This window comes from Sus scrofa, chromosome 4 (assembly GCF_054392235.1).
Source record: "Sus scrofa isolate SSC_HxYL_T2T_F1_AM1 chromosome 4, Sscrofa_HxYL_maternal_Yorkshire_Landrace_v2.0, whole genome shotgun sequence".
Taxonomy (NCBI): Eukaryota; Metazoa; Chordata; class Mammalia; order Artiodactyla; family Suidae; genus Sus; species Sus scrofa.
In genome coordinates this window covers 7,234,484-7,262,368 of record NC_139386.1, presented here as the reverse complement: position 1 = coordinate 7,262,368, position 27,885 = coordinate 7,234,484, and the positions used below count along the sequence as shown (strand labels likewise).

The window sequence follows — 27,885 nt, the reverse complement described above, 5'->3', positions numbered from 1 at the left end:
GCTGCGGTGTAGGCTGGTGGCTACAGCTCCGATTCGACCCCTAGCCTGGGAACCTCCATATGCCACGGGAGTGGCCCTAAAAAGACAAAATAAATAAATAAAATTCACAAGTCAGGGCAGGGGCGGAGTTAAACTTTGTTCTAACCTCCTAGCCTGCAAATCTGAGGCCTCTGTGTCGAGACCGTTTCCAGGCCTCGGCGACTCTGTCTTCGTCTGGTGGCCCAGCGCTGGGGGCAGATGGTCCTGGGGCCTGCGCAGTCAGTGAACCAGTCTCGGGGGGAAGCCGGCCCTCCCCCGGGGAGAAGGCAGGTCCTCCCCGGCTCCTGCTGGGCCGGTGGGGGCGGGGAGATGGTACCGGTGGGGTGGTGTGTGTGTGTGTGTGTACTTGTCTGTGTGGTGTGGGGTGTGTGTACTGTTTCTGCGGCGTGTGTGTGGTGTGTGAAGTGTGTGAGGTGTGTGAGGTGTGTATGTGTGTGTGTGGTGTGTGTGGTGTGTGAAGAGTGTGAGGTGTGTGAGGTGTGTGTGGTGTGTATGTGTGTGTGTGGTGTGTGAAGAGTGTGAGGTGTGTGAGGTGTGTGTGGTGTGTGAGGTGTGTGTGTGTGTGTGTGGTGTGTGTGTACGTGGCGTGTGAGGTGTGTAAGGTGTGGCACAAGCTCAAAGGGTGGCAGCCCCCCTCCGCCCTGTCTCACCCCCGTATCTTAGCCTGTGAGCCGTGCCACGAGCGGGCTGGGCCCTGGAACACCGAAGAGGGGCCCAGAGGTCCGATCACATTCGAGGTGTCCCCAGTGGCCTGGGAACATCTGGAGTGGTGTCCTGGGGGTCCCTTGGGCCACCTCAGGGGACAGGGGCAGATAGGATGGCTGCACCGTTCTGGCCTGGAAGGATCCCGCGCTTGCCGGCACACGGGCGCCTTGGCGACTGCCCTTCTCCTTGGGGTGGGTCCGGACCCACACTGTCCCCTGTGTCCTCCCCTCTCTGCTCTGCCTGTCCGCCTCCAGATGCCAGGCTGACAGCCCTCGCTGCCTCTCGTCTGCGGGCTGAGGGGAAGCGGAGAACCGAGGGTCCCGGGAGGGACAGGGAGGTGGCCCCGGCCACTGTGCTGGGTGCTGCTGGATGTCACCCATGGGCTCTGGTCCAAGCTGAGGTACTGGACAGACACAGGGTCACAGGGAGCTCATGTCGAGACAAGACATGAGGGAGGTCAGGGGCGTGGAGCTCAGGACCAGGTCAGAGGGCCAAGTGCAAGCAGGACAGGGAGTGGGAGAACAGTCAGGACAGCGGCCAGGGACAAGGACAGGGCGCTGAAAGCTGCTTGCGACCTTTCCACTCCATGGAAATGTCCGATCCCCTGTGCGCAGCCAGGCGCCGACGTCCCAGGCACTGTACCGAGGTGCTTGGCCATCCGGCCATCCTGACGCAGGCAGCATCTCCACTTAGCACGGGGCTCAAGAGGCTGTCACACTGTCCCACTAGGGCGGGCGGGCTGTTTCCCTGCCAACGCCTGTGTCCTTCTCTGCTGCTCCCACGGCATCAGCCAAAGCACCTGCAACCGCTCGATCTTCCGCCTTCCACGTGTCTCCAGGCTACGGACGGAGGGGCAGCCCTGGGTTGAGGCGGAGGAGCTAATAGGGAGACAGTTCACAGGCAGAGCACAGAGCGGGCAAAGCTGCACGGAGAGCCCTGGACACCTGTGGGGAGCTCGCGGGTAGCACGGCACCTCCAAAGACACCCCACGTGTGTGAACACGCCCCTTGGAGAAGCAAAGGGGAACGAAGGCTGCTAATCGGCTGACCTTAAGATAGGGGACTGGCCTGGATGATCGGACCACAGCTGGTGACAGAGACGAGCTGGAAGGACGCAACGCGCCACTGCCCAAGCCCTGCAGACAGGGGAAACGGCCATGAGATGGACTGCGGGCTCCAGGGGATGGAACTGGCCAGTGGCTTCCAGCAAGGAAGAAAGAGAATTCCTCCTGGAGCCCCAGAGAGCAGGAAACGGACTGTCCACTCCCTCCAGGATCCGGAGGATGCTAGAACAGAGCCAGGAGGGAGCCTCCAACGGGACACAGCCTGCCCACACCCGGATCTTAGTCCACGGAGACCCACGTCAACGTCCAACCTTCGAAACAGGACGATGATAAATCTGCGTTGTGTGGGCTGTGAGGCCTGTGGTAACTTGTTATGGGAGCAATAAAAAATGAAGACACCCCCCAGAGTGCTCTGCTCAACTCGTGCATGTGGGAAAACTACCAAGCTTGGGGAAGAAACACCCAAACGGATTAAAGGGACGGACGGGGTAGAGTCGCCGACAGAGCCGTGACTGGGGGAGCGGATACCTGGGCCAGCCCCCTCCCCGGCCTCCGTGTCCTTGAACAGGAAGGCGGCTGGGTCTGGAAAGCATCCCAAAGCCCCTCCATCCTCAGGGATGTTCTTCAAGTCATCAACCCGGCAACGATCTAGTCTTGGACTGGATGCGGGGTTCCCTCCGGTGGAGAAGAACTGAGTGGCCTGCACACAGCTGCCTTGAGTCTCCGCATCCGCACACAGGAACCATCGTGGGCCCCAGGGTCCCACTCAGAACGGACGTGACCCAGACTGTCAGTCAATTCCACTCCCCACGTACCTCCACTGCCTGGACAGAGACCCGCTGCCTAGAGGAGCGAAAGAAAAGGGAACGCCCCGACATCCATCCCTCGGGGAACGTTAAGGAAGCTCTCGGGAGCCACACCAGGGAAGACGGCGCGAGCGTTTCAGAATGAGGTAGGTCCAATGGGTGCTGTAGAAAGTTCTCCAGTCCTCCACATGCACGGATGTAAAGAAGCAGCTTGTACAGCAACACACACACAGCGACAAGCTTCATGTTGGAAAAGGAAGAAGGATCCAAAGATGTATGTGTATATATAAAAACGTACCTTTTATAAAAGGCACATAGAGAACACATAGACATAAACTGCATTGAAAAGGGGTCCATTTTGTACATAGCTGCCAAGCAATCCTTTTAAAACAAGAGTCGGCTCATGCCATTCCTCATTCCATAAGCTCCAGCAGCTTCCCAGCTGGTGGAGGACAAGATACGAAGTCTTTTTCCGGTACCTGCAAGGTCCCCTGTGTTCCCGCCAGCTCCTTCCCACGGGGTACACGAGGCCACACTGCCTCCTGCTGCGCCTGGAACAGGTGCATCCTCAGCGCTCACACCTGCTCTTCCGCTTCCGGGCACCCCCTCCCCAGGTGGCCACGCACCCCCTCCCCAGGTGGCCACGCACCCCTCCCCAGGTGTCCGCGCACCTCGCGGCCTTGCCACGCAGACAGCAACACAGACGGGGTTGTCTCCGCAGAAGGGGGTCTTCATTTAAAATAACACTTCTTCCAGCAGCTCCTCGCCTTCCCCCGCTTCATTTTCTAAAAAGCGCTCATCATTCTCTAATGAATTTTGATCTCATCTGCAAGTTCCCTGACAGTTCTCCCCTCCTCGGCGAGAAGATAAGCTCTTTGAGTCTCACACCACATCACGTCCCCAGGACAGAGAGGACTGCCGGGCACATGATAGGTCCTCCAAAAATATCAGATGAATGAAACGAATAATAGACAGCAAGCCACCCCTGGTAGCTGCATCTCAGGAGGAGACGAGGACTATTCTGGAAGGGCTCTCTATAGTTTACCTATAAGGCTTAAGTTGCTTACAGTGAGACTGTTTTCATGGATTGTTTGTGAAATTAAACATTAACGAACAACTAGAAAAAGGCCCCCATAATCCACTGTGATGTGTTCCGTGCAGGAGCGGCGGTGTTTCTCTGGGAATTCGCAGGAATCTAAATTGGGGTAATTCAGAACTGAAGAACAGGCAGGAGAGAGGAGCGTGGAAAAGGGCTGCAGGCAGAGGGAACAGTGGGGGGACAGTGCAGCCGTGAGGTGGGCCTGTCGCCCCCAAGAGGACCGAGCACAGCCAGGCTGATGGTCAGACTGGGCAGAAACACGGGACCATCTCTCTCTGGCGATGCTGCCTGCACCGTCAATCTGCTGGGTGCTTCGGCTGAAATACAGACACGCAAACCAACGCACAGCTTCCCTGCTTCCTTCATCGAGAAAGTCTTAACACGACGCAAACAAGACATAGGAGTGACTTTCATGCTTAGCGACCGAGTTGATCCACACTCCGGCCTGGAGCAAGCTCCTTCTCTCGCGGGGGAACGGGTCTGACTGGTCCTCAGACCCCGCGCTGACCCGCCTGCTCTGCGGCTCCCTTCTGAGGTCCTCCTGAGCCGGCTGAGGGGAGGGAGTGGCTGGGGGTCGAGGGGAGGGGAAGGGCAGAGACCGGGGCCACATCAGATGCTTTCTGTTGTTGTTGTTGCGTTTCAGGGACGCACCTGTGGCATATGGAGGTTCCCAGGCCAGGGGTCAAATCGGAGCCATAGCCGCCGGACTACACCAGAGCCACAGCAACTCCAGATCTGAGCCGCATCTGCGACCTACACCACAGCTCACGGCAATGCCGGATCCTGAACCCACTGAGCGAGGCCAGGGATGGAACCCACAACCTCACGGTTCCTAGTCGGATTCGTTTCCACTGCGCCAGGACGGGAGCTCCCTCCAGCTGCTCCCTGATCCGTGGGAGACACGAGGCCCCAGGGTCCCTGCAGAGGTTCACGTCCTCACCTTCCTCCTCTTCTTTCTCTTCCTCCCTCCCCGTGTGCCATCTCTCTTTCATCCACAGGCGTCTGTTGACAGCTTCCTTCTGTGTGTCACTGCGCCATGCTCTCACAGGCCTCTCCGCCTGGGCGCGGGGCAGGCCATTCACTGGGCTAAAGCCTGGAGGACAACGTCAAGGATCTGGCTTCAGAATGCCAGCACCCCGAGGGAGCCTGGGCCCCCAAGGGCATTGGGGATCCCTCCTCGATGCCCCCACGGCCCCTGGAACCACCTCCATCACCTGGCATGGTGTTGCCATTGCCCGGGGCTCTGCGCTACCAGATGGGGGCCTGGCTGGGGCTTGGATGCAGTCATGTTCACCTCCACACGCCCCGGTCTCAGGGCGGAATGAGCTCTCAGTAAATACTAGGAACAGGGAAAAAAGAAAACACAGCTGGACTGCACGGGCGAGACTCTACGGGGGAAGCGCTGAGTGGACCATTCCAGCCACACACGGGGAGGCTGACAGTGTGTCGCCTGCAGGAGGCAGTCGCTGCACGTGCAGGAGAGGAAAACACCAGTGCTGGCACAGCCACGGTCAAGGTGTCATCAGGGGACCCTCGGGAGAAAGGCCTTAGAAGGTGGGGAAGATGCTGAGCCACCAAGAACACACTCCTGCTTTTCGTGGGATCCCAAAGCCTCAGTTAAACTCACATCCCACTCTGATGGGGCCTGGGGGTGGGTGGATCAATCAGAAGTTGGGGGTTTGGATCCGACTGACGGCGCTCAGGATTGGCCACAGAGAGCCTGTGTTTAGGGAGGACACTTTCCCAGCCTCTCCAGGAGGCACAGCCAAACCAGAGTGAACCCCAACCCCAGCGGAAGCAGAAAGCATTGATTGCTTTTGTAAACTCAAGAAAGATCATCCGACTTAATTAAGATTGGCCCATCCCGGGAAATGCGTCAGCTGGGAGGGGCAGGACAGGAAGGAGACTCGGAGCGGGAGTGACCCTTGAGTGGAGCAGGAGTCCCCTACGGAAGGGGCTGCTAAAGGTTCCTGGGGTCAGGTCTCCGGGGTCAGGATCATGGCCAGCAAGGAGCAGAGCAGCGTCTTAATTAATCCGCAGAGAGTGCCCTGGCCTCAGCATCACCCTCTGTTTGCAATCACTCAGTCCTTCCAATTTCCCAGCAATTTAATTAAAGGCTCTTCCCCCTGAACCACAATGTCTCATTCTCCTCGGAGCAGCACTAAAGAATTAGGAGCCAGTAAAGCTGATCTGACCGCAGTTGTTTCCTATGAGAACAGAAAGGAGCCACAGGCTGGCTGATTCGGACGCTCCCCGCCTCCGACCCCCGGAACCAGAGCTGGATGTCCAGGCCTGGGGAGAAGGGTAGCCTCCAGGTCACACGAGGACCTAGAGGCGAACCCCGCCTCCATCCACTCCATAAACCGGTGCAACCGGTGACTCCAGTTCATTCCTCTCTAAAGTGCAAGGTGCTTATGAAAGTTAAATTCGGGTAGGGCTGTGAAAGTGTTTGGTTGCTGGAAACCAAAATGCATACCAATACCTTGGCAGTTCCTCAGAACCAAGGCACCCCGGGAGAGGGGTCAGGAAACAACGGCCCATGGGCCCCGTCTGGCTCAGCACTTATTTTCATCAATAAAGGTTCACTGGAACACAGACACATTTATTCTTTTATGTACTGCCAATGCCTGCTTTCGGGGTGACAGCAGAGCTGCAACAGAGACCCCGATAGCCCACAAGGCCTGAACTATCTACCAGGTTTTTTATAAGAAATGTTTGCCAACCCAGGCAGAAGCTCAGTGATCCCATCCAGAGTTGCCCAAGGGCTGGAGGAAACTGGTTCCCGGGACATCACGGGTGTTCTGGAACCAACGGGCCGCAGCTGCTCACCCACCCCCTCGGGGGCCCCCCCCAGCTGTCGATACGGAGCCCAGGCTGGCCTCTCTGGCCAGGTCCTTCCCCATTTCTTGACGTGTCCCTCTTCCCCCGATACATCAAGAAGAGTCGAGCTGGCAGAGCAGAGGGGAGGGTGGGGAGAGGGCGACCCATGGGTGAAGACAAACGTCTCTCCGGTCGGAAGGAGGGAGGGGTTGCCCTGAAGTCTCCCTTAGGCGCTGGGCACACCGAGACTCGGACCCCTGCTCTCCCAGGGAAGCCGATCCCCTCAGCCCCCTGCTCTGGCCCCGTCTTCTCTCATTAACTTCCCGTTAACACCAGGCATCCGGGCTGGTCCCCACTAGCTCTCGATTCCACCCCTCTTGTGCAGAATCCTCAGCTATGCCCAATATTGGTCTCTCAAACCTCCCTCCCAGGGGAGAAGCTGCGTCTTACATCTGTTCTCTAAGCCTGGTGGGGGCTTTATTAGATGTTCAATAAATACTTCTTGGCTGTACTTTCTCCCCAGGAGTCACCTGAGGGGGAGAAGCAAGGAGGAGGTCGCACTGGCCTTTGGTGTGTGACCCCGACCAGATCTGACCTCTGCATCTTGCATATTTTATTCTGAAAGTCGGTTCAAGGCTCTTAACCTAGGACCCATGAACCTCCCGCAACTGCACTAGAGTTGCGTGCAAGTGCATTTTCCTGGGAGCCAGTCTGGGGCTTTCCTCCAAACCCCCGAAGGCTCAGTGGTCCACAGAGCCTGAACACCAGAACCCAGCCCCAGGGCTCTGGGGTGGTGTGCCCAGAGGCTCTGCCATCATCTGTGGGTCCTCCCCTCCCTCCCCCCTCAGCCCACACCCTTCTCCCAGTTCCCCCCCCCCGCCCCCGTCTCATCTCCTCCATCCCTCCCTCGCTGACATCTGAGGTTTGGCGGAAGGTCTTCAGCTTTTGCTCGAGCTCTCTTTGGCTCCTCTAGAATCCAGGCTGCATGAGGGCAGAATAAACAGTTGGAGCGAATGGAACTGAGAAGGGAGGGGAGAGTGTGCCCCCCGGGGTTTTCCCATCGTTGCATCCGGCCTGCTGGTACCCAGCCAGGGCTGGGTGTGATTGCTGTTTACTCATTCAAGGCACCTGACAGTCTGCAGGTTGTCGAAACTTCCCCAGCTACACTGTGCTCAAGCCATACAGTTCCAACCACAGGGAGAGAGTGCCAGCAGATACGCTACATCTTCGAGATGCCGAAAACACTGCTTCCTAAAAAGACCAGTAGTTGGGAGTGTGGACACTTCATGAAAAGGATGTACCCTGAGGACAGCAGCCACCTTGCCCTCAGTGTGATCAGCCGCCACTTAGAGAAATGGCTCTTTTTTGCTTGTCATTTTGTTCATAGGCTGTTTTCCTCATGTTGTTTAGTTGTCTGTGTTCTCTTGCAGCTCATGGAGCTTCTTGAAGATGATTTTTTTTTTTTTTTTTTTTTTTTTTTGGCCACACCTGCAGCATGCAGAAGTTCCCAGGCCAGGGATTGAACCTGAGCCACAGCAGTGACAACACAGGATCCTTAACCACTAGGCTACCAGGGAACTCCTAAAGATGGTTTTTAAAAAAAAATTTTTTTTTTTGGTCTTTTTTTAGGGCAGCCCCCACAGCATATATAAGTTCCCAGGCTAGGGGTCAAATCAGACCTGTAGCCGCCGGCCACAGCCACAGCAACACCAGATCCAAGCCACATTTGCAACCTACATCGCGCAGCTCATGGCAACGCCAGATCCTTACTCCACTGAGTGAGGCCAGGGATCAAACCTATGTCCTCATGGATACTAGTTGGGTTCGTTACTGCTGAGCCACAAGGGGAACGAACTCCCAAGATGATTATTTTGAGTTTATTGTGAAGTGGTTCATGGACCTGCTTTAGTTTAAGGTCAGTTACTGGTGTTTTATTATTAGTTCCTCTGGGGGTGTCAGGTGTGCCTGGTTCTTTGTGGTCCATGCAGGCCTCTGCTGGCTTCTGTGCACGACTGGTTTCTGCAGGTACAGACCTTCTCCTGCCTTGTCCTGGGCCCACGGGGCTGCCTCCGGGATGGGTCCAGCAGGGCCAGAGCTGGGTCACGTGGCTGCTGCCTGGTCTGTGGTTGGGTCCTGGGCATGGGCGGGTATGGTTGCTGCTGGGTCCCTGGGCTGGTGATGCTCCCTCTGGGACCACAGCTGAGCAGGTCAAGGGTGCTTCCGGGCCCCCCACTGGGTCCACGGTCAGTGTGCCTGTTCCCAGGTCTCTTGGCAGCTAGAGCCGGTGGAAGACCACAAACAAGCAGGTCTGGAGCTGAGTCCACGGTTGAGGGGTGGGGGTGGGCCTGCGTTCAGATCTGCAGCCTGGCCACACCACAGCCAGCGGGCTGCCTCCCAGGGAGGGCCTGCCTCCAGGGCAGCTCTCCTTGGTCCTGGGCTCCACCGGGGCTTCACAACCTCCTACCTGGGTCCCCAGACCCCACGAGGCACTGTGTCTGTGGACGGCTGCCAGTCATTGTTTCTGCAGAAGGACAAAGGCTGGGCCTCCTACTGCACCATCTGACACCACCCCCAAGAAATGGATCTTGTACCCAGAGCCTGATGCCGACAGCTGCCTGTGCCAGGCACTCCTCCTCTGCCAGCATGTTTGTGCCTGTTTCTCATTTAACCCTCCCCCTGCTCTAAGAGGTCAGTATTGACTTCCTGATTTAGAGACTAACCAGGGGAGCACAGGCAGAAGGAAGACCCAAGGGAACAGATGGCTTTAGGTTTGCGAACAATCCAGAAAAGCTTTGCTCACCACCAGGAAACCGGCCCTTCAGGACAAGCCTCAAGGTCTCGGGGGGCCAGGAGCAGACTCGCTCTGCAGGGTCCAAGGCTAAGGGCGCCTTCCTTCCATGGGCTGTTGGGTCTCCCAGTGCCAAGGGCACTGATGCCTGAATCACAGTGGAGAGAGGACTGAGCTGCTCTCCTGACCTCCAGTGTCCCCACATTGGGGGGGAGGGGGGCTTGTCCTTGCCGTGGGGTGAACCGGCAATGACCGTCTCCCAGGGGACTCCCCCTTCTGGCCAAAGGTCTGGGTGGTGAGGTCAGCAGCGAGGGATGAAGGATGAGGTCAGAGGCCGAGCAGCACAGAGAATCTTCCCCGGGGCCGGGTGGGCAGTGCTGGCAGTCTCTGCTCTGTCCTTTTTTTTTTTTTTTTTTTTCTTTTTATGGCCACATTTGCAGCCTTTGGAAGTTCCCAGGCCGGAGGTCGGAGGTCAAATCTGAGCTGCAGCTGCCAGCCTACACCACAGCCATGGCGACACTGGGATCCGAGTCACATCTTCAACCTACACCGCAGTTTGTGGCAACCCCAGATCCTTAACCCACTGAGCAAGGCCGGGGATCAAAACCACATCCTCATGGCTACTAGTCGGGTTCTTAACCTGCTGAGCCACAACAGGAACTCCTGCTCTGTCCTTTTTCATTACTGCAAACTAGGGCGTCACCTGCAGCCTTTCGCAGCCCCTGGCGCTCCTCTGGCGACAATCCACCCTCCAGCTACTCTGCCATTCGGGCACCTCCCACAGTTATGGTAGAAGGAAACAAGGATCATAACTGGGGGGCTTTAAGAATGGGCCCCAGTTGGAGGCTTGTGCTGCACCAGGAAATGGACACGCCTCACAAGGAAGGTACTATCCGGCTTCCCATTTCAGAGACTGAAAAACTGAGGCTTAGAGGGAGTGTGTGAGGCTTCAGCTAGTAAGTGGTGAGCCCCTGGCTCCAGCAGGAGTCTGATCTCGGACATCGCAGAGGTTTGGCTGTTCACAGTGTACCCACACGTCACAGGGCCCCGGTGGATGGGTTTACAGGGGCCCCCAGACGGGGCCAGCCCTACGACTATTACAGCCAATACGCGGAGAACCACCAGGCACAGAAACAGCTTCTGCTGGCCCTGGAGGGAGGCGTGCTCTGTGGTTGGGTCCGTCTTTCAAGGCTAATTTCCGTCTAGGTCCCTGGGTGGCTGGCATGTGACCGAAGCACCCACCAGGAGTGGTTCCCTTATGAGTTTCTCCCGGTCCATCAAGAGCCCCCGAGGCCAGGGCTACTGTCCAGGACGCCTCACCATCACCCGCAAGCATGACTTCCGTGAGGGTCCAAAGAGAGGTGCAGGATGGAAGGACCAAGGTGGAGCAGCAGCTGGCGGGGGGCGGGGGGCAGCAAACACCCCAGGGACTGTGGCCTGACACGCCTTCGTCTGTCTACACCCGCCTGCCTTCCCCTTTTGTCTGTTTTGTGATAGTTAATATAGCAAACAGTCACTGCCTTCTTAGCCTGCAGGAAAGGCAACAACTGTTATCTACCGCAAACCACTGAAGCCTTAAATTGCGGCAGGAATGGTGACAGTGATAGATTAGAATTTTTTAAATCAAACCCAAATGTGTTCCTGTCACGGCTAAGAGAAGGGCCACGTTGACTTGAAAATAATTTACTTGGAAAATTTTGCGATGCATGGTAAATTAAGTCCCTCCCTCAGAACACTCTTTTTCTCCCTCTTCCAAAGTATTAGTCCACTTAATTGGTTCCCAGAGACTTCCTGCTAAGACTTAAAACTATTACCACTGGGAGGAGATTGATGCAGGCCTGGACTGCATCCAAGGGCAAGATGGACAGTTCACTTTGAAATCTAGAAAGGGGTGGGGCGGGGTGATGGATTTGAAATCAAACAGGCTTTTTTCTCCAGCCTTGAAAGATGGAACCAAAGAACAGGGAGAAAATCATCAGTGACGAGGGCTAATGAATCTTAAATACTTACTACAAGAAAAATTAATTTGCTAAATTGGCCCTGTAGATACAGGTTATAAAATAAGCCACCGTCTCCGCAAAATATGTGAAACTCGGAGCAACCAATGCAGCTCAGACGTAAGGCTGCACGGCCACGGCCACACTGGGGGGTCACGGTCTCCTTGCTGGGCACGGTCTGCGGTGGCCAGGGCTGTGCCTCTCTATCGGATGCTGTGCCAGGAACCTCAGGGATGTGATCTCGGCAAGTGTCACTATTTCCGGGGCTACTTTACCTCCATCTGCATGAGGGGGTGAGAACATGCATTCCTCCCAGTGCTGCCCGAAGGCTGGATGCCAACACAGTTAACTCATTCACACTTGGCACCAGTGACCTTATCATTTGCATGAGTGCAATGGTGACGTGACATAACCTAACTTTGCAAAGTTATACAGATGCCAAGAGGCGGCATCAGGCCCAGGTCTGTCTTGCCCGGGCTTGACTCATTCAGAGACCAGACTTCACCCCCTGTGTTGACAGACAACAGCCTGGGAGTCCACAGGGCAGCAGAGAAGGCCATCCGGGGGCAGGGCTGGTGTGAGGGCTGCCGGCACGTAACCCTGGCTGAAGGGGCGCCTGGGGAACGAGGGTCAGACCACCCAGCGCTGCCCTCGGCTTCCTCCCAGCCGCACGCACCGCAGGCCCATCCTGGCTGGTCCCTCCAGCCCCGCCTGGCTCTCCTGCCTCCCAGTGGCTCCCGCTCACACTGGCTCTGGCCTCACAGCCACAGGGTCCCGGGGCTTTCGCTCCATGTCCTGGACCAGGCATCCTGCCTCTAACCCTCCCTGCCCTTGGGATCTGATCTTTCCCCCCACACCCTGGGCATGCTCTGCTTTCTGGTGCTAGGGCGAAAGATCACAGGGGAGGCATCATGGTACAGGGGGTATAAAAGCCACTGATGAGATGGCCCTTTATGCTGGATTCTAGTCCTGACACTTCACTCTGCAGTTTCAAGGGTCACCCAAGACAGGCTACTTAGAGCCTCTGTTTTCTCAGCTATGAAAGAGCAAGAAGCCGGCAGAGGCACTCCGCTGGGAGTGCAGGTCTTGCTTGGGCTCAAATTCTGGCTCCACTACTTCCTGTGTGACCTCAAGCCAGCTGCTTAATCTCTCTGTGCTAATCTTCTCCATCGATAAAGCGCTAATGAAAGCAGTGGCTCGCTGCGCTGTCCAGAGGGTTAAAGGAGAAGCCTGGCACAGAGGAAGCGTGACGGAGGTGCCAGCGGTTCAGTCTCAGGCAGACACGTGGCTCGTTAAAGAGCCCGGCCTGGTACCCAGCACACGGCAGGTCCTGCTCATACCCTACTAAGCCCGAAGGGGGGAGCCCACTCAGCCTTCCAGCACACACTTGCACCTCTCCTGGCACAAAGGACGAGGTGGACCCAGAGGGATCTGAGTAAAGCAGTGACAGGAGCTAAGCGCTGGATGGACCTGGTGTGGCTCAGAAACCCAGCCTCCCCCGACCCCCCACTCTCTGGCCCCCCAGCATTAGAGGCCCAGGAGAACTGCACCCCCTGCCCTGCCCCCCACCCGGCTCCACCGGGATCCTGAACACAGACCACCTTTCAACCTCCCGAGTTCCCAGGAAGGGGGGATGCTGAAAGTCCACGGTCTCAAGATCGTCGCTCCTCCGGGACCACATCCCCCAGACAACCTGCAGGGGCGGCAAGGGCCGGGGGTGGGCTGACTCAGATGGAGCGAGACGCCGTCTTCCGCTGCAGAGTCAGATCCCCGAGGGGCGCCCAGTGGCAGAGTCTTTCCCCTTTTCCTCCTGTTCCCTCCCTTCTGTGTGTGGCCTTAGGTCCCCAGCAGGGGCCCTGCCCCCACTGCCACCACCCTCGGCAGGGACCTTCTCTCCAGGCTGCTGGGGCAGGTCTGAAGTCAGCCCCCTCTCAGTTCTGGCTTCACCTCTCACCAGCTGCAGACGGCAGGCAGGTTCTTAGCCTCCGCCTTTCCCCCCCAGCAGATGAGGGTCAGCGGGACGCTGCCTGGGGCTTGGCATGGAAATCAAGGGAAGGCTGCCCGTGGGTGCCGACACGGTGCCCGGCTGGTCCCTTCCGCCCTTGGCCCCATGACTTGCCATTTCCAGACCAGGTCGGGTTAGGTCAAGCCTCGTGTCAGGCTGCTGTTCTCTGCCCAGAGCCGGGGCTCAGCCAAGGCAGCATCGATGCCCCCATGGACCCCCTCGAGCTGCACCAGTGTCCCTGCTCTGCCCCTGCAGCCCCTCACCGCCCCCTCCCCTGTCTGCCCCTCTGCCTGCTGAAGGGGGTGGTGAGTCCCTCCAGGCCTGGGACCACCTGTCACTGGGAAGCTGTGTTCCCAGCGCCTGTCCAGTGTGGGCCCCTGGGGACAGTTGACCATCTCTGCTAAGTCAGTGGGTGAATGAACCACGCGAGGCTGTGACAGGCCCAGGATAGGTGGACAGGTGTAGTCACCGGGTAAGTAAACAGCAGCCACAGTGGGAGCCTCACTCTGCTCAGGCGAGCAAATGATACGGCCCTGCCCACGTCACCTCCTCGGGGCTTTACCAAGAATGCACCATGAACAATGGAAGCAAAATAATACTTAATTGTGATAGGATGTGCCGGATGCTTTGATGCATGCTTTCATGGTTAATCCTTAAAACTAACTTGGCAAAACGGGTGAAATTATTGACCCACTGTGTGGATGATGAAGTTGACACTCCTCAAGGTTCACCAACAAATCGTCAACAGGGAAGCAGGATTCAAACCAAAGCCACCTCACCTCCTAAGCACAGGGCCCTCACGACCTAAACGCGGTAACATTCAAAGCCACTGGTCCCTTCTCTGTGCGGCTAAGTACACAAGGACTTCAGATGACCTAGTAGATATCTGTCCAGCCCACACCCACCAAACAGCAGCTTGGTACAATCACCATTCTTCACTGGGGGGTCAAAGAATTAGAACAGGATCTTCTAACGGTATTGAGGTCACTGATGAGGCCAAGATGTGCATCTTGGAAATAACCAGCTTTCGAGGAGAATCAGCACGAGGGACTGACTCAGCACCGAGGTCAACTGGACTCTGAGCTCTGTGGTCACCTGTGCAGACAGCCGAGACTGCCTGCTGAGCAGCTGCGTGCCTGCTCCTCCATGTCACGGGGTCCCACCCATTCCGGTCCAAGGCCTTGTGTCAGGGGACCCCATGGCTTCGCCCTGGCACATTTAGTTAGACTCTCCTTTTGTGCACTCGTGTCACACTCTGCCACTAGATCCAGACCTCTTGGAGGGTGTCCTTAGAGGGGTATGCACACTTGTGGACCCCGTGACTAAGAACACAAATAATAACTGATAATTCCAGGCTGTGGGCCAGCTGCTCTGCTACTAGCTTCTTGGGCTTTGTTCAGTTAATCCTCAGTAATCTTTGGAGTTAGCACTGATCATCAGACCCTTTTCAGAGATGAGTAAACCACAACTCAGACAGGCATAGAAATGTGTCCCGGCCACACGGATAAGGGGCAGAACTGGATCTGAGCCCAGGTTCTTGTCTCTGACCTGGATGATCAACCATCTAACAGGATTAATCTTACTGGGACACCACTCTTGCCTTTGAACCCTGGGTCTACTGAATGGCCACTGTGTCCCCATTTAATGTTATTGAATTAATTTTACTGAATAAAATCAATACCCATCATCTCCAATAACCAACCTGTTCCTCTAGGTTCTGGTTTCAAGTTGATTGTCCTGTCTCTCCCCTTAGAAGATCCACCAGCCAAATGGAAACGTTCGTGCCTCACCGATCACCGTCCGTGCTGTCCCACCCCCGGGGGTTAGTGCCGCTGTTACTCTATTTAGAGTCCTTTTCCTCACCTTCGACCCTACTCCCTGCAAGTGCAAAGCCTACCTGGTCTACAAAGCCCCGATCCCAGGCCACCTGCGCCATGAGGCTTTCCCTCACGCATCCCAAGGGGGAAGTGCCCTTGCCTCCTCTGCACTCCAGAGGCACTTCCTGTCTTCCTGGCTTAGGGAGAGCAGTCGCTTTCCTCCTGTACTGGAAAAGCAGCTTTTAAACTGCCCACCCCCTCCCACCACCAAGAGGTGCCTTCAGACCTAGCTGGGTGAGACGGCGCTAACGATGAGGGCCAGGTACACAGGGCTACAGTCTCCACCCTCTCCGCCCAGAGCAGCTACCACTCCACCTATCTGTACATATGCTTACAGACCTGCGTGAGAGTTCATGTGAAAAAAGGGTTCTTGGAGGAAGAAAATCTGACCTCAGTGAGAAGTTCAACTGACAGCACAGAAATACAAAGGATCACAAGAAATCACTACGAGCAATTACACGCCTCCAAAATGTACACCACAGAAGAAACGAATAAATTCCTAGAAACACACACTCTCCTAAGATTGAATTGGGAAGAAATAAAATACATAAACAAATTACCAGCAATGAAACTGAATCAGTAATTTTCAGAACTCTCAACAAATTGAAGTCCAGGACTAAATGGCTTGACAGGTGAATTCTACCAGACATTTGAAGAATAGGCGACAATCATCCTTCTTAAAATGGTCCAAAAAAAAAAAAATGAACAGGAAGGAATGTTTCTGAACTCATTTTATGAGCCCAGCATCACCCTGATACCAAAACCAGACAAAGGCACTACAAAAAAAGAAAATTATAGGATATTATCACTGACGAACATAAACGCAAACATCCTTAACTGGATATTAGCAAATCAAATTCAACAATACATTAAGAGGATCACTGACCAAGATCAAGTGAGATTTATCCCAGGGATATAAGGGTAGTTCAGTATCTGCAAATCAATCAATGTGATATGCTACATTAGTAAACCGAAGAATAAAAATCCTATGACTGTCTCAATAGATTAAAAAAAAAGCTTTTGACAAAATTCAGTATCTATTCATGATGAAGACTCTCAATAACGTGGATATAGAAGGGAACATACTTCAATTTAATACAGCCCATATATGAAAATCCCATAGCTAATACCATACTCAATGGTGAAAGGCTGAAAGTATTTCCTCTAAGATCAGAAACAAGTTCAGAATGCCTACTCTCGTTATTTTTATTCAACATAGGTTAGAAATTCTAGGAATAGCAGTAAGACAAAAAACAGAAATAAAAGGAATTCAATTTGGAAAGAAATAAATAAAACTGATCTTACCCTATATATAGAAAACCCTAAAGATGCCACCAAAAATCTATTAGAATTAATAAATGAATTCAGTAAAGTTGCAGGGTACAAAGCTAATATACAGAAATCTGTTGCATTTCTTCCTTTTTTTTTTCTTTTTATAGCCACACCTGCAGCATATGAAAGTTCCCAGGCCAGGGGTCGAATCGGAGCCACAGCTTCAGCCTACATCATGGCCACAGCAACACCTGTTTGTTATCCACTGAGCAAGGGCAGGCATTGAAACCACATACTCACAGAGAGAACAGTGGGTCCTTAACCCACTGAGCTACAATGGGAATTCCCTGTTATATTTCTATATACTTACAATGAACTATTAGAAAAATAAATTAAGAAAGCAATCCTATTTATAATTACATAAAATAGAAGAGAATACCTAGGAATAAATCTAACCAAGGAGATTAAGAAAAAAAAAAAAACACCTATATTTGGAAAACTCTAAGACTTTGATGAAAGACTCTGAAGGCAACCCAAACAGAAGGAAAAATATACCATGTTCATGGATTGGAAGAAAAATATACTATGTTCATAGATTGTTGAAATGACCATATTACTTAAGCCAATCTACAGAGTCAATGCAATCCCCATCAAAATACCAATGCCATTTTCACAGAGCTAGAACAAATAAATCTAAGATTTGTAAAGATGCACAAAGGACCCCAAATGGCCAAAATATTCTTGAGAAAAAACAACAAAGCTAGAGGTATCACACTCTCTGCTTTCAAACTGTACTACAAAGTTACCAAAAACAAAACAATAAGGCTCAAAAACTGAAGCATTGATCGATGACAGAGAATGTAGAATCCAGAAATAAATCCGACTTAAACAGTCAATTAATCTATGAAAAAGGAGACAAGAATATACAATGGGGAAAAGAAACCTCTTCAATAAATGGTATTGGAAAAAATGGACAGCTACCTGTAAAAGAATAAAATGAGAACATTTTCTCACACCATACAAAAATAAACTCAAAGTGGACTAAAGACCTGAAACCATAAAGAGAATACAAGCACTGGCTCTCTGACCTCAGCCACAGCAGTATTTTTTTTTATATGTCTTCTCAGACAGGGGGAACAAATGCAAAAACAAACACATGGGGAGACATAAAACTAAAAAGCTTTTGTACAGCAAAGGAAATCATCAACAAAATGAAAAGGCCACCTATTGAATGGGAGAAAATATCTGCAAATGATGTATCAGATAAGGGGTTAATAACCAAAATATACAAAGAACTAATAGAGCTTAACATCAAAAAAATCCAATTAAAATGGGTTAAGGATTCGAATAAAAATCCCCCGCCCAAAAAAGACACACAGGTGGCCAACAGACATGGAAAGATGGTAAACACCACTGATCACCAGGGAAATGCAACCCCAAAGCAGCACTGAGATACCTCCTCACACCGTGAGAATGGCTACCATCAAACGGACAACAAATAACAAATGCTGAAGAGGACGTGGAGAAAGGGGAACACCTGGGCATTTACATTCTTGGTGGGAATGAAAATTGGTGCAGCCACCATGGGCAACAGTATGCTGGTGCCTCAAAAAATTAAAAACAGAACTACCACACAATCCAGCAATTCCACTTCTGAGTCTTTAGAAAAAGTAAAAACAAAAAAACTAATTCGAAAGACATATGTACCCCTGTGTTCACTGCAGCATAATTTACAATATCAAAGAAACCCAAGTGCCCATCAACGGATGGGTGGATAAAGACGTGGTGGTCAATGTACACAACAGGGCATCATCGCTCAGCCATAAAAAGGAATGGCATCTTGCCACCTGTGACAAAGTGGATGGACATGGAGGGCATTCAGCCAAGTGCAGTAAGTCAGAGAAAGACATATGCTTTCACTTCCATGTGGAACTTAAAAAAACAAAACAAATGAACAAACAAAACAAAACAGAAACAGGCTCACAGACACAGAAAACAGACGGGTGGCTGCCAGAGGCAAAAGGAGTGAGGCAATGAGTGAAACAGGTGAGGGAGACGACGAGGTACAAACTTCCAGTTACAAAACAAGTGAGTCACGGAGATGAAATGTACAGGATGGGGGAGAGAGCCCCTCCCTATGTGATAACTTGGTGCGATGACAGATAACTAGACCTAAGGTGGCGATCACTTCGTAATGTATGAAAACATCCCATCACTGTGCTGTATCCCTGGAACTAATGTTGTGCTGCAGGCCAACCACACATCAACAAACAAACAGACATGACACACAGGCTGCCAAGCATTCGGAGGGAAAAATCCACGATTTGGCTGTACCATTTACCTTTACCACGACTGGTAAAAATCCTCCACCCTTACTAGAGAAATAACTCCAAGTTCTTCCTTTACTGAAAATGGGTCAATAACGTCTTCCTTGGAAACAAAAGACTGCAAACCACCGAAGGATTAAAAATTCTCAAGCCGCTTCTTCATCTGCTACTGAAGCACAGCTTTTGGCTGTCTTTAGTCCCCACAGAGCATCAAAAAACTTGGTTTCAGATGAAGAGTTTTATGAGCTGTCCCATGTAATACAGAGGATTTCACTGTCTATCCTAGAAATGTGAAATTCTAAAGCCATGGGGCAATAGTTTATTATTTTATATCTTAAAAGGGTGGTTTATTCAAACAATTGGTTAGAATCACTACATATTACATTTCATCCCCCCCCACAAAATCTTGACCTCAGTGAGTTGGACGGTGGGTGATGATGTCAGGAGACCCCAGGGGTGGAAGGGGGCAGCAAGACTCACCTCGCCGCCCCCGCAAAACTGTCACACAGCAGAGGCCTGAAAAGATTTGGGATTTATGAGGATCTGGACTGAAAGGTCAGTTGGACAGGAGCATCGTGAGGGCTTCTGTGAGCTTGCTGCTCGTCCCCAAGTGGCAAGAGGCTGCTGCCAGGTCTTGGCTGCAGCAAATCAAACGCCAGGTACCAGGAAGCGGAAGGCAGGACCATGAACCTCAAACTGGCCCCTCAGCAAGGCTAATGCTTTAGAGGGACAGAGAGCATCGTGATCGCAGATGGGGCCGTTCTAGGTGGGGCCCAAATCCCAGATTTGGTTTCAGGAAGGGGGAACACACACCATCCAAGCCACAGGAGGAGCAGAGGAAGTACACAGGCAGAGACAGCTTCTATTCTATCCACCTCGCCTCCTTGGAGTGGGAGGTGAACAGCAAAAAGTGCATTTATTTAAAAAGCAGAAGGATTCCAAGAGAGTAAGCGGAGACCCCACCAGGGATGAGCGTGGGAGGGGCATCAAATCGTGGTTACTTCACAGGATAACAAGCGCCCTTGATGCATGAGGAGGGCAGAACTTTGTAGATACACCCCTCCCCTCTGTTCTCTCCTAGGGGACTCAAAACCAGGAGGTCGAGTTCTCTGCGATGGCTGTCTCCCGTCACCAGGCTGCGGAGCAGTCCCACATAAAGATTCGGCTCCACCTCCGAGACTGATCCAGGGAAGATGCTGATGAGGGCTGGGGGTCTCTGCTGGAGTCTCAAAGCAAAGGGGCTACGCGGTATGGGCCATGTTTGGGGAGCTGATGCAAGTGTCTTTCCGGAAGCAGACGACTGGGGGGGAGGGTGGTGTCTGTGCTGGGGGCGGGGCTCCTGTACTGCTGGTGATGCCCATCGCCATGGCCACCCAGAGCAGGACCAGGAGCGCCCCACCTGGCGGCCGGGGCAGGGAGTACAGAGGAGAGCACCCGGGGACGGGGGGCACTGCTGGGGGCTCCCAGTCCTGGTGCCCGCGGCGTCTACCCAGCCTGGCCAGCCCTGCCCGTGGCTTTGTCTGACGTGTGCCCTAGAGCTCCTGGGCCGGCTGCCCCACAGCCGGCTCCTCCACGGGCTGCATGGCCTCCTGCACGTAGACGATGAACTCTGAGGCCTCCCCGCCCTGCGTGTAGACCGTCACCGTCTCAATGCCCTCCACATCGTCGGAGGACACCACCAGGTGATGCTGCTCGGCCAGCTCCACGGAGGCCTGCTGGAGGGTCTCCTGGATCATGACCGTGTGGTTGGAGCTGGGCTCCTCGTCGGTGACCTGTGGGAGGGCAAGAGAAAGGTCACATGGGCCGCACGTCCAGATCAGCCTCGACAACAGACTCCCAGCCCATGGAGCATCTGGTACATTCCAGGAGCTCGTCCTTCCTGCAGGGGATGTCTCGGCAATGCTCTATGCTTGCTCTCACCTGCGGCTTATAGGCAAGAGGGCGATGCTCACTGCTGCAAAGCCAGGGGCCCCAGCGGTGGCTGATGGTGGAACCCAAGTTCAAACTCAAAGTCCAAGCTCTTCTCTCGATGCCAAGCTGCCTCCCAGAGGTGTTGGGGGCTGCCGAGGGTATGGTGGTTGGAAGGCACCATGGGAGTTGCTTCCTGCGACTGTGTTGAGGGTTGAGTGGGGGGGGTCTCCTGGAAATTCACAGCTGGCCCGCTGAGTGGTGAGAGAGGGACCGGCTTACGGGGGTCATCTGTCTCTCCGCCCCGGGAGCTGAACTCTGAAGGTCAACAGCACACTAGGCACTGAGGCCCCTGCAGGACTGGTTTCCCCAGATGTCACCCATCAACACTAATGCCCTGGCAGCTCTGCAGGGCAGTCGCTGCCCCAGGGCTGGGCAGGAGAGCCTGTTAGAGCATCGGCCAGTGAAGTGCTGCAGGCTTCCAAGGGCAGGCCTTTCTCTGTAGCTCTGAGCAGGCAGATTCCAGACAAGGCCACATTCCAGCTGCTGCGAAGGCCCCAGGTCCCTGACTCTGGGTTCTGGTCTGTTTTACATCCATCTTTGATCTCGAGAAGAGAAATCAGACAAACACGGGGAAGATTTAGGAAGCGTTGAGACCCCGAGAGCTGCAAAAATGACTGAGGGTAAGAAAACCAGCCCAGGATCAAAGTGAAGGGACCTGGAATTGTTGAGCAGGGGAATGAGAGAGCCCCCAGATGCAGGGGGGGACGACAGAGAGACCTGCCTTCCCACAGGGTCCGCCAGGCGTGGGGAGAGAGCACTGCTGCGCCCGGCACTTGGCGAGGCTACAGCAGCAGCTCCACTGCTACTCGCTGTGAGCCTCGGCCAGACGCTCTCCCGGTAACCCTCTGCTTCACCATCTGGGAACCAGGGGCTCACGGGCCCGCTTCAGAGAACTGCCAGGTGAACTGAGGAAGATCCCGCTTGCCGAGCGGGTGCTTAATCACATCACTGCCCTCCGAGCCTTCCATCACGTACTCATCAATGTTGTCTTAAGGTCCTGCGGCATGTCCAATAGGCATATTCACTCAGCCCACAAGAACTCTGTCACTTCCTCAGGTCCCGGTGGGCTGAGTTCCATGAGGGCAAAGACGGCACAGTCTTTCCCCAGAGCCCGGTGGGCAGGCGGGATGGGGGAACAGCGCCAGCCCTCAGTGTGTGCGGGACATGCTTCCCTAGATGCAGATGCTGAGGTGAGGGCTCAGGCAGCCCGGGAGGAAACTCACCACCTAGCAGGGCAGACACAGGCCCTCAGGGATGCTCTGGCAGAAGGTGGGGTGACCTTAGGAGGAGGAGGAGTAGGGACAGGGCTCCAGGCACAGAGGGGAGCAGCACCAAGACCCCCGGAAGGAGCGGGGAGGAGAGGGTTTGCTCAGCGGCCTCCACGAGCTCCCGTTCATGACGCTCTGACTCCCCCCACAGCTGGAGCCTGCCTGGGACGGCCTCCCCCTTGCTGCCTGCCCTCTGTGACTTGCCAAGGCGCCAGGCTACCTCTGGAAATGGCTCCCCAGCTTCCAGGCCCTTCCTCTGGCCCTGTGCCCGCACCATTCCCTGCCAGCAGGAAGGGCTGTGTCAGAAGGGGGCTTAATCCAGAGAAGAAAATGGACGAGGCCCGTCTGGGGTGGGCTCTGCGCAAGGTTATTGATCGGAAGGAACTCTTAACTTGGACTGACAGAACTTACCAGAAGCCAGAGAAATACCTGAGTGGAAGGTATTCATACATTCAGCCTAATGTGTTTTTCTACAGTTAGATGGAGGCCCTCTTCCTCGTCTTCTTTTACTGTTTGTTTCAATTTCATTTAAATGGGAAAATGTACTGAGAACCAAGACTGTAGAAGTAAGTATTGATTTATTGCACTTGGAAAGCGGGAACCTGATAGGGGCTGGGCAGAGGGGAGGGAATACGCAACACATGCTTTCCTCCCAACTGCCAGGAAATTCTACACGAAGGAGAAAGTCGGGGGCCACAGGTGACTTATGCTGGGGTCCCAGGACATCACATGTGCAAAGCAAGGGGACTTGCTTCAGGTAAACAAATGACAAAATGGTGATAGAAAGGGTGAAAAAGACAAAAAAAAAAAAAAAAAAAAAAAAAAAAAAGGGTGAGATCAACCAATACACAAGCTTTAAGACGTGCTCCTGGGCACGACCCCATTACCTGCAGACCATGTTTGCCATCGCGATAAAGCCTAAAATGAGGAGGACGTTGCTAACAACGTCACTGTCCTTCTGAACCACTCTACCATCGTGATGCCTGAGCACCAGCAAGGGCTGACACCGCCGCCCCGACACGGGGACGCTGCCGGGCCCAGAGTTTGATGAGCAGAGGCGGCAGCCCCTGTTCCCATGGCACCAGGGCGGGCACACGGAGATCCCGAGACGACCGAGGCATGGCCTCTGCCCGCTTCTGCGGGAAGAAGGCTGGAAACCAAAATGCGGCCGCTGTGTGTGAAATAAGGGAAAACAAGGTGCTGAGAACTCTGACGCAGCAGCGCCCGGGGCCACTTCCTGGAGGGTGCTGGTGTCTGCAGATGGTGGGAAACGCACCGCAGGGGAGAGGAGGCAGCAAAGTGCAGGTGTGCGCCCCCAGCGTTGCCAGGACCACCTCCCAGTCGCCAAACCCGCTGAGCAGCGTTCCGTCCTCACCTTTCCAGAGGTTCTCTGCCATCGGACACTACTGAGCCGACCTCAGCTTGACTCACTGAGACCCTCTGCGCTGCTTCCTCAGCCTTCCCATTCCAGGCTTCCCCACTGTGCTGCTGCCCACCTCCAAAGCCTGGGGGTCCCCACATCCCCGCTGCGTCCCCTCTGGGCCCCTCGTCTGCACAGAGGCTTTCCTCCTGGCTGAGCCTGGGACCCCCGGGTACCGAGCCCAGGCCCCAGACCTCAAGTGTGTCTGCACACGGGCGGTTCTCGGGCCGTGCGTTCGTCAAACGTGCACCGGTCACGGGAGAGGCAGTGCTGGGGGCGGCAGCGGTGGCGGCGGCGGGGGAGGCCGGAAGCGAGGTTCCCAACAAGACTGGGAAGAGGCCGCTCACCAGCTGAGAGGCTGAGACCTGTCTCACAGGACGACACTCACGCGACCCGGGGCAGCCTGGGACCCCAACCTCTCTGACTCGAGGAGAAGGTATACTGAGCGCCACTCTCTCTCCCTCTCCCTCTAAATATCCGGGCTTATTTGCCCGGATTACCTTGTCTGTGTATTAAGTCTGTTTAACATGATCCTTCCTCTATTTTTTATCCGCAGTTTTCAAGGGATTTGTCCAGCCGAACCAGCAGGCAGACTCATTCACTGCTGATTGTGGGAGTAAAAGAAACTTTCCAAACATGGTCCTTTGCGCCGTGGTCCTTTCACTAGAAAGAGTGATGGAGACAAAGATAAGTGTGTCTTTCACACAGGTTCTAGAAGGAGCCACCTCCAAGCTGGCGCAGGTGTAACAGCCAGGGCGTCTTAACTAACAACTCCCAGGGCTTGGCTGCCACGGGGCCGAGTCTGCGCTCTCAGGAGCTGTGTGAGCAGCTCTGCCAGGCCTGCAGATGCTCCAGGTCCTGTAGAAAGAGGGACCCCAAGGGCTGATGGCTGCATCACACAAAAGGGTTCTAGGGCTTTCGGCAGTGAGCCCCTCCCCACCTCCATGCCCTCCCGAGCTTCGAGGGTCTCATTCTGCTTGGTTCCGGGTTCTATGTTTCTGCAAACCACAGACCTCCTTCCCCGCCCCATCCCCAGCCCCTGCACACAACAGCCTGTGGCTTGGTCATCTCTGAATGAAACCTCGATGTCGAGTGACATTTCCAGCTAATGTCAAAGAGCTGGAAAGGAGCAAAAGCTGGATGTTGGCCTCAAGTCCAGGGACCTTCCTCAGCTAGGGTAATGTGGCAGCGACTAATGGGATTACAGGCCACGGCTCAGTAAGGTTAAATTATTACCCTTCACCCACCCCGATCAGTTCGTGGCTGGCTGTATAGCTCTCAACCATTTTATCTGTTCAAAATGATCACTCGAGTAGTTTAATCTATTAGCACAGGCTTAAAATTGTTCTCCACAGTGGAAAAGCTACGGCTTCACAGTGTCATTATCCCCTGAGACGGGTCCTCCATTCTCCCTGAATGCCGTATCTAACACATCTTCCTGCTAAATTATTAGCAGCCCCGCGAGCTTAATGGAAAACCTGAACCCCTAAGACGGTGCAAATTATTCACTAAGTCAGGTCTGAGTTCTACAGTTCTGCCCACCTCAAGGGTTCCAGAATCCAGGCCAGATCACTCACGAGCCAGGTGCTGGCTGAAGAGCAGCTCCCCACCAAGGCCCCCCTCCGCCCCCGCCCCCGCTTCCGAGGCTGCAGGGCCCGGTCCTCCATGCACTCAGCAAACACTGCTGGGACGCTGCCGTGCGCTGGGCAGCCCAGCTGCCTCCCTTATCTTTCGAGGCTCCTACTCCCCTTCCTGCCCGGCTTCCTCTCCCTCCTCCAGCCCCCTCTCTACTTTATAATGATCACTCCCAGCAGTGAGGCTTTCTCCCTCCCACATCCAAGAAACTCCCCAGAAGTGCCTCAGCTGGGGGAACCCCCCCTTGAGGAAGAGGCGGTCCCGGACATTCCATTGTGGCTCAGTGGTAATGCACCCGGCGAGTATCCATGAGGATTAGGGTTCGATCCCTGGCCTCGCTCAGGGGGTTAAGGATCTGGCATTACTGTGAGCTGTGGTGTAGGTAGCAGATGTGGCTCGATTCCGAGTTACTGTGGCTGTGGGGTAGGCAGCAGCTGCAGCTCTGATTCAACCCTTAGCCTGGGAACTATCATATGCTGCATGTGAGGCCCTAAAAAGAAAAAAAGGAAGGGGGGGGGCCCTGTGCTCAAACGCTCTGCGTGGAGCCCCCAGCAGGGCTCTTCCACAAGGTTCTCTACGCACAGATCTCCCCGCTCAACCTGCAGCCTCTCGAAAGCAAGGACAGGTTCATCCTGCCAGACCAGTGCCACGCCCTCGGCACACGAGAGGCACGGGCGGTACCTGCACAACCATCCAGGTAGAACCTGGACGTGAGCACCAAGAGGACAGCCTGCCACCTCTGCCGGCTCCAGCCGGGCTGCCGCTGCCCCGTCTCAGGCTAATGGGAGCCCACCTGGCCGACGTGCAGGCAGAGAAGAGACAGGCTGTCCACAGCAGGGCCCCCATTGGCTCCCGAAGCCCTGAAGGTCCATCCTCTTCTTAGACAGGAGAGGAGCTGGGGCTCCGAGAGGAAAGAAACTGCCCAGGACCACACTGCTGGAGACAGAGCCCGGATCTTCCAAGTCTTGCTCTGAAAACTCCTTACCCTGCGCCAGAGGACCTCACACCAGGCCACAGAGCAGGCCCGCTTACTGGAAGAACAGGGCCCAGCACCCAGCGTGGTGCCTGGCCCGTGGGTGAGCAAGCCCCCCACCCCTCCGTGATGTCAAGGGCACATCTGAGGTCTGGTTCCCCAGCGCCAGAAGTTGTCCAAACAGGCCATAATAACACTAGGCTGGTGGCGGGGGGGCTGCTGTGCCCAACATTTCCAGATCCTAGCCTCTGATCCTCACAACACCTTAGCGGGGGGCCAGAGCCCCAGCTCCCCGGCTTCAAAGGAGAGTGGGGCTCAGGGGAGGATGAGCTTCTCCAGGGGGCCACGCTCGGGCCCACTCTGCGCCCCAGCACTCCCCGCGGCCGTGAGACGATTCAGTGCACAGCCTCTGGGACCCTAAGTCTCTGCCAGACAGGTGATCCCAGGCCACCGTCCACAGCACAGGACTCAGCCAGGCAGGGGCTGCCGAGCCAGGGCCACGCCTTCTTCTCGGTTCTCCCACTAGCCTCATGCTCTGACCCTGGCACCCCCTTCCTCGCACTTTTATGTCCTCATTAATGAGAACACGCCAAGGGACTCCCCTGTCCAAGGGTCCTCGCCCCTCAGACTCCCGGGGGGCCGGGAGCAGGGCAGAGACGGGGGCACAGCTTCCTCCCGCGACACCTCGTTCTCAGGAATCCGAGACACCGGCTGAGAGAAGCAGGGGAGGGGCTGTCGGGTCAAGAGGAGAGGCCCAGGCAGAGCCGGGGTGGCCTCCCTCTGACTGCACTTCACCCTGCGAACAGGCCTCGCAGCCTCTGGCTCAATCCCTAACACCGGTTTTTCTGGGCCATAAACCGCACCAGCTGCGACCCCTCCCCAGGACATCAGCACAGCCCAGAGACATCCAAGGACAAAGTACCAGGACAGAGGCCAAGACGGAGGGCTGAATGCCACAGAGGAGACTCCCGCTCTCCTGCTGTCTGGGTGTTTAAAGCAGCACCCTTTCAACTTCAATGCCCAAGCGTGCATCCGTCTTCCCCCAGAGCTTCCGAAACACTGCAAAGAACCTCCGGGGCCCTGAGTTCCCCACAGGCTTGGGCAGGGGGGCGGGGGTGGGGGGACCTCTGGTCCCTAAAAGAGGCCCCGCTCCTCACCAGCCCAATGCCCTTAACAGACGCCTGTGACGTCACTCGTGACGGGGCTTGGGCATCCCCCACGCAGCAGGCCGGCTCTGAGCCAGGCTAGCTCGGTATCTGAGCTTGGCTCCCAGCACATAAATGATGAAAAAAAAGACAAATTAAATTTCTGTTGACTCCAAGATGGAAAGAAACCTGGATGACACCTACTGGGATGGTATCAGCTTAATGTCTATTTGGTTTATAGTCTTTGGAATGAAAACGGCCATCACGGCACCCCTGGTCCGATGCTGCCCGGAGCCCCTGGCGTTCATCAGCCTCGCAGCCCCACAGGGATGGACGCTGCTGACCACCTGCCCTGGGAGAGTGTTTCATGAGCCCCTCCTGGACGGGGACCCCCCTCCCTTCATGTTTGGGGGGGCTGCCCCCTGCCCTCTCTGCCCCGAGGCATCCTTCACATCTCAAATCTACTTTTGAATGTTGAACCCGGTTCCTCTATTAAACTGCGTCATGGGGATGGCCCGCTCTCCGCTGTCATTCATGTCCTTGAAAGGGCGGGTCTGGGCTGCAGGCCAGGGGCGAGCAGAGAGGCCGCAGTCCCAGCTCCTCAGGGCTGGCCTGTGGCTCCAGGGAAATGGCCTCGGGACCTACCCCTGCTCAATCGGCCGTGGGCTGGGAGCA

General features: G+C 54.8%; 1 protein-coding gene across 50 annotated transcripts in view; it reads right to left on the bottom strand.

The window, feature by feature from the left end:
• The window catches only part of ZFAT (zinc finger and AT-hook domain containing), a 383,679-nt gene that overhangs the window by 205,131 nt on the left and 150,663 nt on the right, over window positions 1–27,885 (bottom strand). For 11 of the 50 annotated variants that reach the window (XM_085021015.1, XM_085021021.1, XM_085021014.1 and 8 more), the window contains one exon: window positions 19,659–20,570. The exons of the other annotated variants lie outside the window; for them this stretch is intronic. In XM_085021015.1, coding sequence (XP_084877141.1) covers window positions 20,331–20,570 — 240 coding nt within the window. In that variant the 3' untranslated portion in view covers window positions 19,659–20,330. Of the gene's footprint in view, window positions 1–19,658; window positions 20,571–27,885 lie in introns of those variants that run through there. 50 annotated transcript variants of the gene reach the window in all.